Source organism: Microtus pennsylvanicus, chromosome 4 (genome assembly GCF_037038515.1).
Source record: "Microtus pennsylvanicus isolate mMicPen1 chromosome 4, mMicPen1.hap1, whole genome shotgun sequence".
NCBI classification, from domain to species: domain Eukaryota; kingdom Metazoa; phylum Chordata; class Mammalia; order Rodentia; family Cricetidae; genus Microtus; species Microtus pennsylvanicus.
In genome coordinates, this window is record NC_134582.1 from 34,120,227 (window position 1) to 34,134,291 (window position 14,065).

Consider the following 14,065-nt stretch of genomic DNA (forward strand, 5'->3'; position numbering starts at 1 on the left):
GAGTAACATGTTTGTTTTGTTGTTATGCTGAGAATAAAACCCAAGGCCCTGTGCATGTTTAACATACTATCTTTCACCGAGCTACAGCCCTTATCTAAGATTATTATTAGCCATCATAAGGATATTTTCTTTCTGATAAATACTCTACTTAAATTTCAAGGTAACGTGTGTGTTTGTGTGTGTGTGTGTGTGTGTGTGTGTGTGTGTGTGTGTGTTAGTGGGACCAAGAATAGAACTCAGGGCCTTACTTAAACTAAACCAAGTGGTCTACCAACCAACTCAAAGGAGCTAAAGCATTAATTTTAAGGTACTTACAATGTAGACCATATTAGCTAATGATGTAAGTTAGCATCTTGTTTCTATAGGCTGATTTTTAAAAAGAATTAAATTTTTAAAAATTATGTGTTATGTATGTATGGGTATGAGCGTGTGATTGCAGGTATCTGCAGAGGACCAGCAGTGTTGAATACCCTGGAGCTAGACCTTCAAGTGATTGTGATGTTGCAAGTACTGGGAACTAAACTAGGGTCCTTAGAAAAGCAGCAAGTGCTCTTAGTTGCTGATTCACCTCTCCAGTTCCTTTTCCCACCATTCCAATTTTTTGTTGTTATAACTGTTGAGTATGTATGTGTATATATATGCAAAAGATGAGGGGGAGACAAGAGGAGAGACAAACTGACAGACAGACAGTGAGTGAGAGCCAACACTCATGTGCCATAGTATCTCTAAGGAGGTAGGTAGGCAACCTTGTGTGTTAGGCCTTGTCCACCTTATTGTAAACCAAACTAATTGGTTAGCAGGTTTCTTACAGATGTATGCACTACAGTGCCCAGCTTTGTGTGGTTTCTGGGTCAGGCTTGTGTAGTAAACACTCTGCCCACTGAGTAATATCCTTAGTCCAAATATGCTGACCTATTGAGCCACTTACATCTTTACATACTGTGAAATTCAGTGTTCATCTTATTTCTCACGTATTTAACCTTTCAATAGCATTTGATCCTAGTGATCCTATGAATACTTCATTGAGCTTCTATAAAATACCATATAAAACATATTTTAATAATATAATGGACTATTTAATACTTCTATCATTTACTTTTTCTAACTATATTCCCTTCTTCTACAATTACATCCACCTCTGTAACTTTAAATTTGTCAGTACTCCTTATTATTGTTATGTTTTTGTTCTGTTTTGAAATGGGGGTCTCTCTACATAGTCCTGGCTGTTCAGGAACTTACTATATAGACCAGATTGGCTAGGAATTCACAGAGGTCCACCTTTCTCTCCCTCCCAAGAAAGGCATGTGCCACCACACCTGGCCTCAGCTGCTTATTTTATATGTTCAGTCCATACATACTTCCAAAACCCAAAAGGCAACTTTATTGGATTGCTTGGATGACAAACAGGCATCTCAAAACAAGTATGTCAAAAGAGGAATCTTAAATCCCCCAATTCTTCCAAACCTTCTAGCTGTACATTCTTCCTTATTTCAACCATAGCAATGCTACTTTACATCTAAAATCCTGTCCAATCCTAACTACATACCTCCAAAATACATTTAAAATCAAGCTATTTTTAAGCATTTCTAACATTAACCCTCATAACCACTCTTGGCTCCATATCATTCTCCTAGACTAGGGTTACAACTTTTTAAATTGGTCTCTCTTATTCTACTTTTTTCTTTTCTTTTTTTGAGACAGGGTTTCTCTGTAGCTTTGGAGTCATTCTACTTTTTTTCACAGATAGTGGCATCACAGTTGTCATAGTGACCTATTTAAAAAACCTACATAAAATAATTTTCACATGGGCATAACTTGCAATGGTTTCTTGCTGTGAAATATTCCTTTACACTGTGAAGATATGTCACTGTGATTGCCTTAACAAAAAGCTAAATAGCCAAAACCTAGGCAGGAATTTGGGGGCAGAGAGAATGCTGGGAAAAGATGAAGATGCCAGTGAGACACAGAGGAAGGAACATGGGCATTACAAATTAAAGGGAACCCAGTCATGTTAAAAACAAACAAAAAAGATTAAAAGATTTAAAAGATATGGGTTAATTTAAGTTATAAGAGTTAGTTAGAAACAAGCCCAAACTATTCATAACTAAATGAAGTCTCTGTGTGGTTATTCGGGAGCTAGATGGTGGAACAGAGAAAGACTCACTATAGTTTTTATGTCATTAGGCAGAAGTCCAAGTTACTGAGATAAAGTATAAGGCCCTCAGAGGATCTGAGCAGGTTACCTTTCTGTTTTAATTTCTGACTACTCTATATTACTTTAATCCACAATGATCTCCTTAGTGTGCTATTATATAACCAACATATTTTGGCTGCCAGGTCCATGAACAGGTCAACTTTCCTTTTGGATCACTCTTCCTGTAGACAGATGTCTAGATCACTCTACTCCTCCAAATCTTTATAAAGTTTTTCCATACACAGTAACTTAAGGGACACTCCCTACTTCCTTTGCAACATTGTTTCTCTCCACAGAACTCGTTAATGAATGCATTTTTATTTAGTTCCCTTCAGCCAGCTATATCTTGCTTCACTACAATGAACTTTGTGGTATCAGCTTGATTTTCACAGCTAAATTCTCAGCAGTTAAAACAATATCTAATAAACAAAAGGCCCTCAATAAATATCTTTCTCTACTAAATAATGTGTATGTATACATACATATACATATACTTTGCAAAACACTGTGTTTTGTAAAATTATACTGTAAAAAGAACTTAGCATCAAGCAGACTAGAATAAACCAAGGACTCTACTACTTTACAACATTAAAACAACTAGTAACTGTTAGTTCCTTAAGCCAGAATCTCCTAAGCAGGAAGCTTAGGCACAGCCTGAAGGCTACCTCAGGAGGTATTTAAAAACACCAAATAAACATGATATGCTGTCAAATGCTTACAATTGGAACACATAGGAATCTGAAGTAGGGTCTCTTCCACAGTAAATGGCATCCAAAAACTTGCCTGAGTTGCAATCAAGCTGTGGCCATTTTCTTTTCATGTTTAACACTGAAATTCCACTTTAACTAAACAGAAACCAAAAACTTCTACTACAAAAGGTAGTCCCCATTTATTTCTGAGCAAAGAAACACACAGCTAGACTTTCCTTTCTTTTTTGTCAGAGGGAGGGGCTGGGATTTGAACTAATGGACCTCAGCATGTTAACATTGTACTCAATACAGAGCTAAATACCAAACCTAAAATGATGAAAGGGCTTAACTTAAAAACACTACATAAGTGAATGTGAAAAAAATATATTAAAAAAAGAAAACACTTATCTGTCATGAATTATAGGCCACAGTTCTAGCACACGCCAAGAAAGTATAGATTAAGTATCTAAAAACATCATAAAACTAGTACTTACAGAAATTTCAGGGTTGGAAAGCTCATATAAAAGTTTCTTGGCATCAATAACTGCTTCATATAACCTCAGATACTGTCCATCACTAGCTACAAAGCATGCACTAGGAGAGTTGCAGTATGCACCTAGAAAGTATTTATAAACATTTAAAATTTAACTTTTGAGCAAGAGTGCCTGAAAATAAAATTACTAAAATAAAATCATAGTATGCTTACCTAGACAGTAACTGGGTATAAGAGTAGGGAGCCATGCCACATTGGAAAAGGCAGAAACATGAAGAGAATTAATCCGGGCCAGCTCAGATACTCCTCCAGAAAAGGATAATGGCCCAACTGGATCAACCCTCCAAAGAATAAGCTCACTATATATTGCATTGGGATCTTGAAATGCCATATCAACATTCTTTTTATTTTGCTGAGTCAAGGAACAGTCTTCAGTATTTACAGTGTCATGAGCATGCTTTTGGTTACCCACATTTGGTGTCCTTAATGCATTATGATGTGAAGTTGTCAGTAGTAATGGTAATACTGAGTGGCAAGCTAAATCATTAAGATGAAAACGGTGACCACAATATCTGGATTTGTGAGAAATACTAAGAACTGTAGAAAAAGCAGATTCCTCAGCAAAACTAACCAGCCACTGATTCAAAGATCCATCAGCATGCTTTGAAATCATCATAACATTAGGAGTAAAAATACTTAATTTTAAACTGTTCGACGATTTACTGTGACCAGATGAGATAAGCATTGATGTGGAACGAGTGAGGCCAGAAGGTTTCTGTTTTCCATGTTGAATAGCCAAGTCAACATTCTTTGTACAGGCATACATAACTATGCTCTTACAGAGAGAGTTTGCATCACCTGTGGGGAAAGCTACAGGTATTCTGGAAACAAAGGACACCTAGAATTAAAAAAGTAAACATTAGAAAATATAATTGCATGAAAACATATCACAAAAAGTTTTCACACAAAAAAAGAAGTAACTCATCATAGACGATTAACAAACAATACCTGTACTTGACGAAACATACCAGGCTGGTACTCATCCAGCCAATCTACATGCCAAACTAGTAAAGAACCATCCATGGGATGAATACTGAAAAGCATGTCTGCATTTTTACTCCATTCAGACAGAAGCACTTCAATCTGATGATCGATGGCAGCTGACGATAATGGTGTAATACTTGAGTTTGGTAACATTTTATCTTCACCCAATTCCTTTTTCTCATGATTTATTTTTAAATCATCAACATCATCATCCATTTCTATAAGCAAAAGAGTTCATGAACCAAGTAAATACAATAAATCTATCACTACAAATTAAGACAGAATTTTCTAAATAAATCCAAAGCGAGAAGCCATATTTTCTGTATTAACAAGAAATAAGGCAACAAAGTAAACCTAGTTATCAGGCAGCTTCCAGGGCTGTTAACATATACAAACATGGATTTCTTTACTTCTTTCAAAATCCAAGCTCTAGGCCCTCTCCTCAACTCCTGGATTAGGAATACGGAGAATTATTTTAAAGAAGCAATTAAAACCTTTTATCAGATTGAAATGAAAAATAAGCAAAGACTTATAAATTATAAATAAGTTTGAAAATGAGACCACATAGGGCTTTGTGATTGTTTCTTGTCAATGCAATCAGAGTGGAAGTGGTATGTGTCAATGCTGAGCCAAGGCAGAGAAACAGTCTATCTTCACCCTGTCTTTTTTTCCTTCTCCACTTTCAATGGTAGGATGAACAAAGGGGGTCTAAGACCCTAAATACAATGCTGTGTGGTGTTATTGGTACAGTGTTAAGCATAATTGCCATCTTCCTATATACAGTGTTTCTCAATGCTCATGTATATATACATCAACTATATATGAACGGCAGATTCAGGTTGTGTAGCATATGAGACTATGTATTTGATGTCATGATTCTACAAATAGTTCATAAAGCAACAAAGACTTAGTGGCTGATAAATCCAAAAGAACAGAAAGCTCTGAAAAAAAAAAGTGACATGAGCAAGAGCATCCACACAAAGTTATTAAATGAACTAATCCACATTTACACTAAGTCAGAACAATCTTGAAGATTATCTTACAATATGTAATTTTATCCTTATATGAAAAATATTTATGGCTGAAAATTTAAAATTTCATCCTTCTTAAATCTTTACCTTCATCAGATTTTATATCTGCCTGAATAGAATCTTCTACACTGGCCTCAGATGAAGGCTGTTCAAAACTTTTTCTAAGTTGCTGTAAGAAGACTTCCATGGACAATGTAAAATGCAGCTCTTTATTGTTTAACCAGTGTACCACAAAAGGTCCACACTTCTCTTCATTTTCACTTAAACTTAAAGATGTAATAGATGGAAGAAGTGGAATGTCTATAAAGAAAAACAAATCACAAAATTTAAATTTTGAACAACTGTAACAGAATAACATTTACACGTTCTATTTTCATTACGGACATAATACTTACCATTTATTTGAGAAAGATTTAACTACTTTTAAATTTAACTTAAGAGTTATTTTTTTTATAGTCAGAAATTGGAAACAGCATAGATGGCCATCAGCTGACAAAGGGATAATGAAAAATGTGGTATATTTACACAAAAAAATATTATTCAACTGTTTAATAAAAAGATAAATTTGCAGGTAAATGTATAAAGCTGGAAAATCATTTTGAGTGATTCACTCCACAAAGGGCAAATACTACACGTTTTCTCTAATATGTGGATGTTAACTTTTAAGTTTTTGATACATGTGCTAAATTCAAATAACCAGTTGTTAGGAACTACTAAGGGACCGGGGGACGGGGAGGACTTTTTTCATGATAAAAGATCTTTAAAAACCAATAGAATACTCTGTTCGATTTATCTGTAGTTAATATAGAAGTGAAAACAATACTATTTGATAAATGATACATGAAAGAATCATTCCCTTCATTCTATCACCAGAGGCAAGTTCTAATACCTCCAATGCAAGAGCTCCTGGTTATACCTATACATCCATTAACATAATCATTTTAATTATATATTTACTTATATTTATCTGGTTACAGACTTCAAGAGAGAAGGATGACAGCTGTGTTCAGTGCTGCTTTCCCTCCAATTCCTAAAATTATCTCCAGGTTTGACAATGGTATAGAGAAAGCTACTAAATGCCCTGAACAGCTGAATTAATTACCAATCTCATTATTCCTGGGTAGAGTCAGGGACTGAAAGGGTACTTCTCCAAGAAGTTATGAAAAAAGTTTTTCATTTTTGGTTTACACCAATCCAGACGAGAATACAAAACCTTTTGTATTATATTGTCAATTGACAATAAGCATTGCTGTTGTCATAAGAGATAATATTGTTGACTTTTAACAAAATATTAAGAAAGTTTAAGCACTTCTGCATCAACAGCACACTCAAAGAACATGTTATTTTTTATAACAAACTTTCATGAAGATATAAGGACTAGAAATATAAGAGAACATGTTACAAACTCCTCTCCTATGGCTATAGGTAAAAATCAGTAGGAAACTCAATCTAAGCAGTGCAGTGGTGGCACACGCCTTTTAACCTTAGCATTTAGGAGTCAGAGGCAGGCCTCTGTGAGTTTGAGCCCAGCCTGGCCTACAGAGATTGCTTCAGGATAGCCAGAGCTGCTGAACAGAGTAACCCAGTCTCAAAAACCAAAGAGGAAACTGGGCGGTGGTGGTGCACGCCTTTAATCCCAGCACTCAGGAGGCAGAAGAAGATAGATATCTGTGAGTTCGAGGCCAGCCTAGTCTATGACAGCCAGTTCCAGAAAAGCCAGAGTTACGCAGAGAAACCATGTGTCGAAAAACCAAAACAAAACAAAAAACCCAGAGAGAGATAGAAGAGGGGAGAGAAGAGGAAATAAGACTAGACCTGTATTTTCAAAAACATAGCATCTAGGAACATTAATCCAACAAATCAAATCTACAAAGAATTCTCCATATAGCCCAAACTAACAAGAATATTATGCTTTGACATGCTCTATGTTTTTAGCTTAGTCTATTTTCTATTGCTATGAATAGAAAACATAACCAAGACATCTTTTATAAGAGAAAGCATTTTAACTGGGGTCTTGCTTAGTTTCAGAGGTTAGAGCATTATCATTAATACAGGGAGCACGGTAGCATGTAGGCAGGCAGACTGGAACTGGAGAAGTAGCTGAGAGTTCTACATCCTGTTCTGTAGAGAAAGTCTGGGATGGCAAGGCCTTTTCAAACCTTAAAGTCTACCTCCAGTGACACAGTTCCTCCAACAGTGACACACCTAATCCTTCCAATCCTTTCAAACAGTGCCTTCCCCGGTGCTGAAACATTCCAATATGACCCTGTGGAGCCATTCTTATTCACAGCACCAGTTTTCTGAAGGACGATTAATAAAAACTTAGGGTAAAAAATTGGGGTTCAACCTAAAGATCCCAAAAATAAAACAGCCAGCCACTGGCTCTTACCTCGACTTTGGTCTGAAATGGCAATCCTGCATCCTGGAATCTCTGAAAGAAACTGCATCTGAGAGTTGCCCCCCACCACCACACCCCCTCCCCGTTTGTTATTCTCTCTAGAGCTGGAATTAAAATGTGCAACACTTGGATTAAAGGCATACACCACCTGATTTCTACGACAACTAGTGTGGCTACTGGGATTAAAGGTGTGTGTCATTGTGGCTACTGGGATTAAAGGTGTATGCTACCATAACCGGTCTGTAAGTCTGACCAGTGGGACTGTTTTACATTCACATCTTCAGGCTGACTTTACTTATTAAAATACAATTGAAACACCACTACATTTCCCCTTTGTGTCTAAAAAAAAGGCTATAAATAAGAAAACTATATGCAATAAGTACTGTGACTATATAATATATACAGGCAATAAATACATGAGCAATGTCTAGTCCATTTCTATTTGACAAATTCAGAAGAAACATTTCATATCCGTCTTCTCTTGGTGAGTCCAAAGTCTTATACCTATTTTATTTTTTATTATAACTTGCTTTCTGTGTCTGGTAAACTCTAACTAATGCTACCTGATCTTCAACTCCCTCACAGACCAAAGAAGGAAATAATACTAAATAAGGAAACAGGAAATGCAAGCAAGAGACTTCCAAAAGATGTGAATAATGACAGAAATAGCTGACTGCTTGAATGGCCATCCAAAGTTCCTCTGCATCGTTGAGGCACCCATATTTGGCTATAGTTCTAGCATATTTGATAGACTATGAAGCAGGATATTTTGCGTCCTGCTTATCTAATTATGATAGCATAAAGTCAGTAGTTGAGGCAGGGGCATTTTCTTGCCTAGTGGCTTACTTTTGCCACAGAGAAAGTAAATTCATGTGGAGTTTTATCGATGTCCATTATCTTCTCTGAACTATAATTGGTGCTGCCAGGAGCAAATGACTCATCGTCATAAAAAAGAACAACTTAGGTTATTAAAACATCTTAAATGCCATATCCTATAGATCTCTGAAGTGTTTGAAGATGACATATCTATCTAAATTACATCTTTGTCTGACCTTGAAAACACACCTAATGTTACTACAAGATTGATTTTACTAGGTGATTAACTACTAACTATATTTCTTAATTATCCTAAACAGTTGATAATAATAATTTTCAAGGACTAGAAATTTAATTACATTGTTAAATGAGCTGAAATTTGTTAAATGAGCTTGAACAAGATTAGAAACGTATGTAAAATTATTTTAACAAAATTAATCAAGCATGTATCAATATACAAAATATGTGTACAAGATACAAAAGTAAAACCAATGTAAAACATTTAAAACTAATAGTTGCTTTTAAAAAGTATAGAATGAGCCAGGTAGTGGTGGCACATGCTTTTAATCCCAGCACTCAGGAGGCAGAGACAGGTGGATCTCTGTGAATTCAAGGCCAGCCTGGATATAGAGTGAGTTCAAGAATAGGCACCAAAACTACTTAGAGAAACCCTTTCTTAGAGGGAAAAAAAAAACAAGAAAAAAAAGCATAGAATGTATGGGCTCCAGTTGTTGGTGTGTCACGCTCAATGCAAAGAAGAATACAAGTAGTTTTCTTTATAAAGTTAATTTTATTGCTTCTGGGAAAATTGCTATTAATCTCTCCTAAAAAATTAGCACAAACTCTTTGCCAGGGTTCACTGTCTTCCCATAATTTAATTTCATCAGTATTAAAAGGCACTATAAACTCTGCTGGGTCTATTCCTACTAGTTGACAAAGTTTCAATTTTTCTTTTATAATTAATTCAGAGACCTTTTCCATATAAGTTTGTAATTTTTTACTTGGTTTAGGTAGTAAAAGATCCATTCTAATTTAATATTTGCCCTCTGCATTAAAATTCCTTTTGGGGAAATTCTGGAAGGCAATATGACTAGAATACAATTAAGATTTGAATCCTCCCAATCTCCATGTGCCTCCTGTGATATCTCTTCAACCACAGTTAATTCTTTCTCAGCTTCAGCTGTCAACTCACCATTTAAGGTTTTGTTTAAATGAATTATTAGGTCAGGTGTTATGCCACCAGCGGATTTTAGACTGGAAATGTCTCCAGATAATTGTTGAAAGTCATTAAGAGTTTACAACCATTCTTTCCTAATTTGTGCCTTTTGTGTTCTAATTTTCTATAAACCTCTTATAACCTAGATAATTGACAGAATCTCCTCTTTGCATTTTTTCACGAACAATTTGTAATCCACATTTACTCAAAAAATTTTACTTTTCAAACATTCTTTCTAAAGTATCTAGATTTGAATCAGATAGCAAAATGTCATCCATGTAATGGTAAATTATAGATTTAGGAAACTGTTTACATATTATTTACAATGCCTGAATTACAAAGTATTGGCATAGGGTGGGACTATTAAGCATTCCCTGTGGGAGGTCAGTTCATTGATCTCTCCTAGCAGACTGAGGAATATTAAAATTAGGCATGAAGACAAATTTTTCTCTATCCTTTCCTTGTAAAGATATAGTGAAAAAAATCAATCTTTTAAATCAATAACTGTAAGAGGCCATCTTTTAGGTAATAGGGAAGGCAAAAGAATTCCAGACTGTAGAGGGCCAATAGGTTGAATTACCTTGGTGACAGCTCTTAGATCTGTCACTATTCTCCATTTACCAGATTTCTTTTGAACAACAAATACAGGAGAATTCCAAGGGCTGGTTGATTCTTCAATATGGTGAGCATCAAGTTGCTCCTGTACCAGCTTTTCTAAAGTCTGCAGTTTCTCTTCTGTTAAAGACCATTGGTTAACTCATATTGGTTCCTCAGTTAACCATTTCAAAGGTAGGGCCTTTGGTACCTCTAAAGGTTTGCTAGTTGTTTTGTGTTCTTGTACATCTTGAATGGCTGGTGACCGTTTTTAATAATACCTAATAATATCCTTCCCAGAAATATGCATTTCTGTGACTGCAGGCATGTTAATCTTGGTATTCCATTGCTGCATCAGGTTATGACCCCATAAATTCACTGTGTTATTAGCCACATATGGCCTCAGCCTTCCTCTCTGTCATTCTGGCCCTATGCATTCAATCCATCTTGTGCTTTGTTTCACTTGAGACAGGGTTCCAATTCCCAGGAATTGAACACCTGCCTCTTGAAAAGGCCAATTTGGATGCCAAGATTCTGGAATAATAATAGTCACATCTGCACCCATATTCAGTAATCCCTCAATTACAATGCTATTTATTCGCACTCTTAACTTTGGTCATTGATCATTTATAGAAGTCTGCCAAAATACGTGTGTCCTATTTCTTATTGGAATTTTTGATTCATCCTCCACATTTAATCCACCATCCAGAATAATATGATTTTTTTTACAGCAGGCACTGAATTTTTTGATTTTCCTGGTGAGACATGTCCTCCACAGTGACTGGACCACATTTTACCTGGGGGCCTCCAGAAACCCCCTGTAAGGAGTTTCCCAATTGTACAAGGCTACCTTGTCTTTTGTCAATCAACATTCATTGGCCCAATGTCAACCTTTGCCACATCTACATAATCCAGAAGGTTGAGACCATTTTTTTTTTTTTATTTCCCAGAAGAGACATCATTCCTAGGAATGCCTTGTCTCCAATCCCTACTCAGATGTCCTATTCTACCACAATTAAAACATTTGGTATTTTAATGTCTCCTCATACCTTTGGAAGTTGCTTCTCCGACCTAAGCCTCATAATCATCAAATGTCTCAACATTCATTGTGTGCAGGATCCATTCATCCATTGGTGCTGATCTAACCTTTAAAGGTCCAAGTATCCTTCTGCATTCTAAGTTTGCATTTTCAAAATTCAGAGATTCAATAAGTACTTGTCTAGTTTCTGGGTCTGTTACTCCTTCTGGGTCTGTACAGCCTTAGTTAAATGCTTGTAAAAAAATCACTAAAAGGTTCTCTTTGGCCTTGTTTAAGGTTCAATTCTTTTTCCTGATTCTTGAATCCTGTCCCAAGCCTTTAAAGCTGCGGTGTGGCATAGGGACAAGATGTGGTCATCATAAAGATCGTATTTCTGTGAATCAGCATAAGTATCCTCGCCAAGAATTTGATCTTGAAGCCTCAAATTTTTTTCCCTGGTATTTTAAAATTTTTGCTTCTTTTCTCCAATAGCATTTCCAAAGTAGTTGTGACCTGTCTTCCAGGAACAATGAAACTGATTGAAGCCAGTCATGTAGCCTTATTGCTTGAAGCAATAAGTTTCACTATCTCCCTAACAAATAGTGAATGTAAGCCTCAAAATACCACTGCTTGCTTAATTTCCTTTAGATCATTCATACCATAGGTTGCCATTTATAGCCTTTGAATCCTTTTGGGTATTTAGTAATGGATGGTTTGTCAGAGGAGATTACAGGGTGGGTAGCTAGAATCCTTGGTAAGTCATCTCTGATTCTGACACATACTGGTGAGGCTAAATCCTATCCTTGTACCTCCAGCCCATGCTCATCAGTTCCGATAATTTCTTCACTCGTTTCAAATATTTTTACCACTGTCTTTTGTAAAGACTGAATCTCTTGACCTGTGAAATTTTCTAATGATTTCATCGACTCAAATAACCTCTGGTTCTCAATCTGCACGTATGATTCCAAGGTATGAAATTTTTCCATAATGATAACTTCTCATCCTTGGTTATTATTTGGATGGCTTGCAGAGTGCTTTCCTAGAGAGATATTCTATCTGCTAAGCTATATAACTTTTTAACTGATTTTGATTGTCAAATTCAACAGTATGAATTCTTTCAGATAAATTTTCAGCATCCTTTGACATGGATTGAATTTTTTTTCTGTCAAATCAATGTTATCCTTTTCAATGGTATTAATTTTTTCAGGTAACTTTTGATTTTCAATGGTATAAACCCTGTCAGCTAGCTGTTCATTATTAGTCCATAAAGACTGTATCATTTCTAAAAGTGCCTCAGTCTTAGCTCTGTTATCAAACCATTTTTATGAAGATATAATACGAAAAATGAAGCTAAGTCCCAATATTAGAAAAATAGATGCATAAGAAAAACCATATAAGACTTGCAGAATATCATCTATAATATAAGCAAAAAGTTATTCAATTCCTGGATGGTGATACAGTCTGCCGTCATAACTTTCAAATTTATTGAAATTTATTAGGAGATTTCAGTAAATTTTTATCTGGGAACACAAACCAGAAGCTGAGCAAGTTGCCATGTGGCAGGGAAAGCAGAGGGGGTAGAGGGAAGCAAGTGCAAATTGGGTAAAACCACTTAGTAGGTGAAATCAAGTCAGGCAGGCAGGGATGGGAGACCTTAGGCTGCGGACTTTCTTAGCTGGTCCTGGTAGGCGTGGAGTCGGAATCCACATGAATTTGTACCCCAAAACTTTGGGTACCAAATGAAGCATGATTAATAAAAACTCAGGGTCAGAAATTGGGGTTCAAACTGAAGATCCCAAAAGTAAAACAGCCAGCCACTGGCTCTTTCTTCAACCTCAGTCTGAAATGGTGATCCTGACTCCTGGAATCCCAGAAGGAAACTGTGTCTGAGAGCTGTCTTCCCTCCATCTTGTATTCCGCTCTGGTGTTGGAATTAAAGGCATGCACCACACGATTTCCATACTGGGATGAAAGGTGTGTCATTGTGGCTACTGCAATGAAAGGTGTATGTTACCATCACCTGGTCTGTAAGGCTGACCAGTGGGACTGTTTCATTCTCAGATCTTCAGGCAGTCTTTATTTATTAAAATATAATTGAAATGCCACTACAATTTCTCTTGGTGATTTACAATCTAAAGAAAGTTTTAATTGTCTTTATTGAAAGCATGTCAAAGAGATGCCATACTTGAACTGAGAGTTTTTATATCAATAATTTCTTAGGCTTTTTTCATTAATATGAGAAATCAAGTTTTCTTTAATTCTTGTAATATTGCTGATTTTTTAATTTATTTCATTTTTTGAGGTAACGCAATCAAACCAAGGACCTCATTCATATCATTGAGTATCTAATACTGTTCCTCACTCAACAGGGGCCTTCAAAATTATGCCACTGACCTTATAGGTAATTGTATTTATAAACAGTCAATAAATGTTCAAGATCCTTAGTCATCAGAGAAATACAAATCAAAACAACTCTGAGATTCCATCTTACACCTGAAAGAATGATCAAGATCAAAAACACTGATGACAACTTATGCTGGAGAGGTTACAGGGAAAAGGGAACACTTCTGCA

General features: G+C 36.0%; 1 protein-coding gene across 4 annotated transcripts in view; it reads right to left on the bottom strand.

The window, feature by feature from the left end:
* The window catches only part of Dmxl1 (Dmx like 1), a 148,040-nt gene that overhangs the window by 98,966 nt on the left and 35,009 nt on the right, over positions 1–14,065 (bottom strand). For all 4 annotated transcript variants that reach the window (XM_075968687.1, XM_075968684.1, XM_075968689.1 and 1 more), the window contains exons 10-13: positions 5,539–5,751; positions 4,385–4,638; positions 3,590–4,274; positions 3,378–3,499 (exon numbers count right to left, since the gene is read on the bottom strand). In XM_075968687.1, coding sequence (XP_075824802.1) covers positions 3,378–3,499; positions 3,590–4,274; positions 4,385–4,638; positions 5,539–5,751 — 1,274 coding nt within the window. The remainder of the gene's footprint in view (positions 1–3,377; positions 3,500–3,589; positions 4,275–4,384; positions 4,639–5,538; positions 5,752–14,065) is intronic.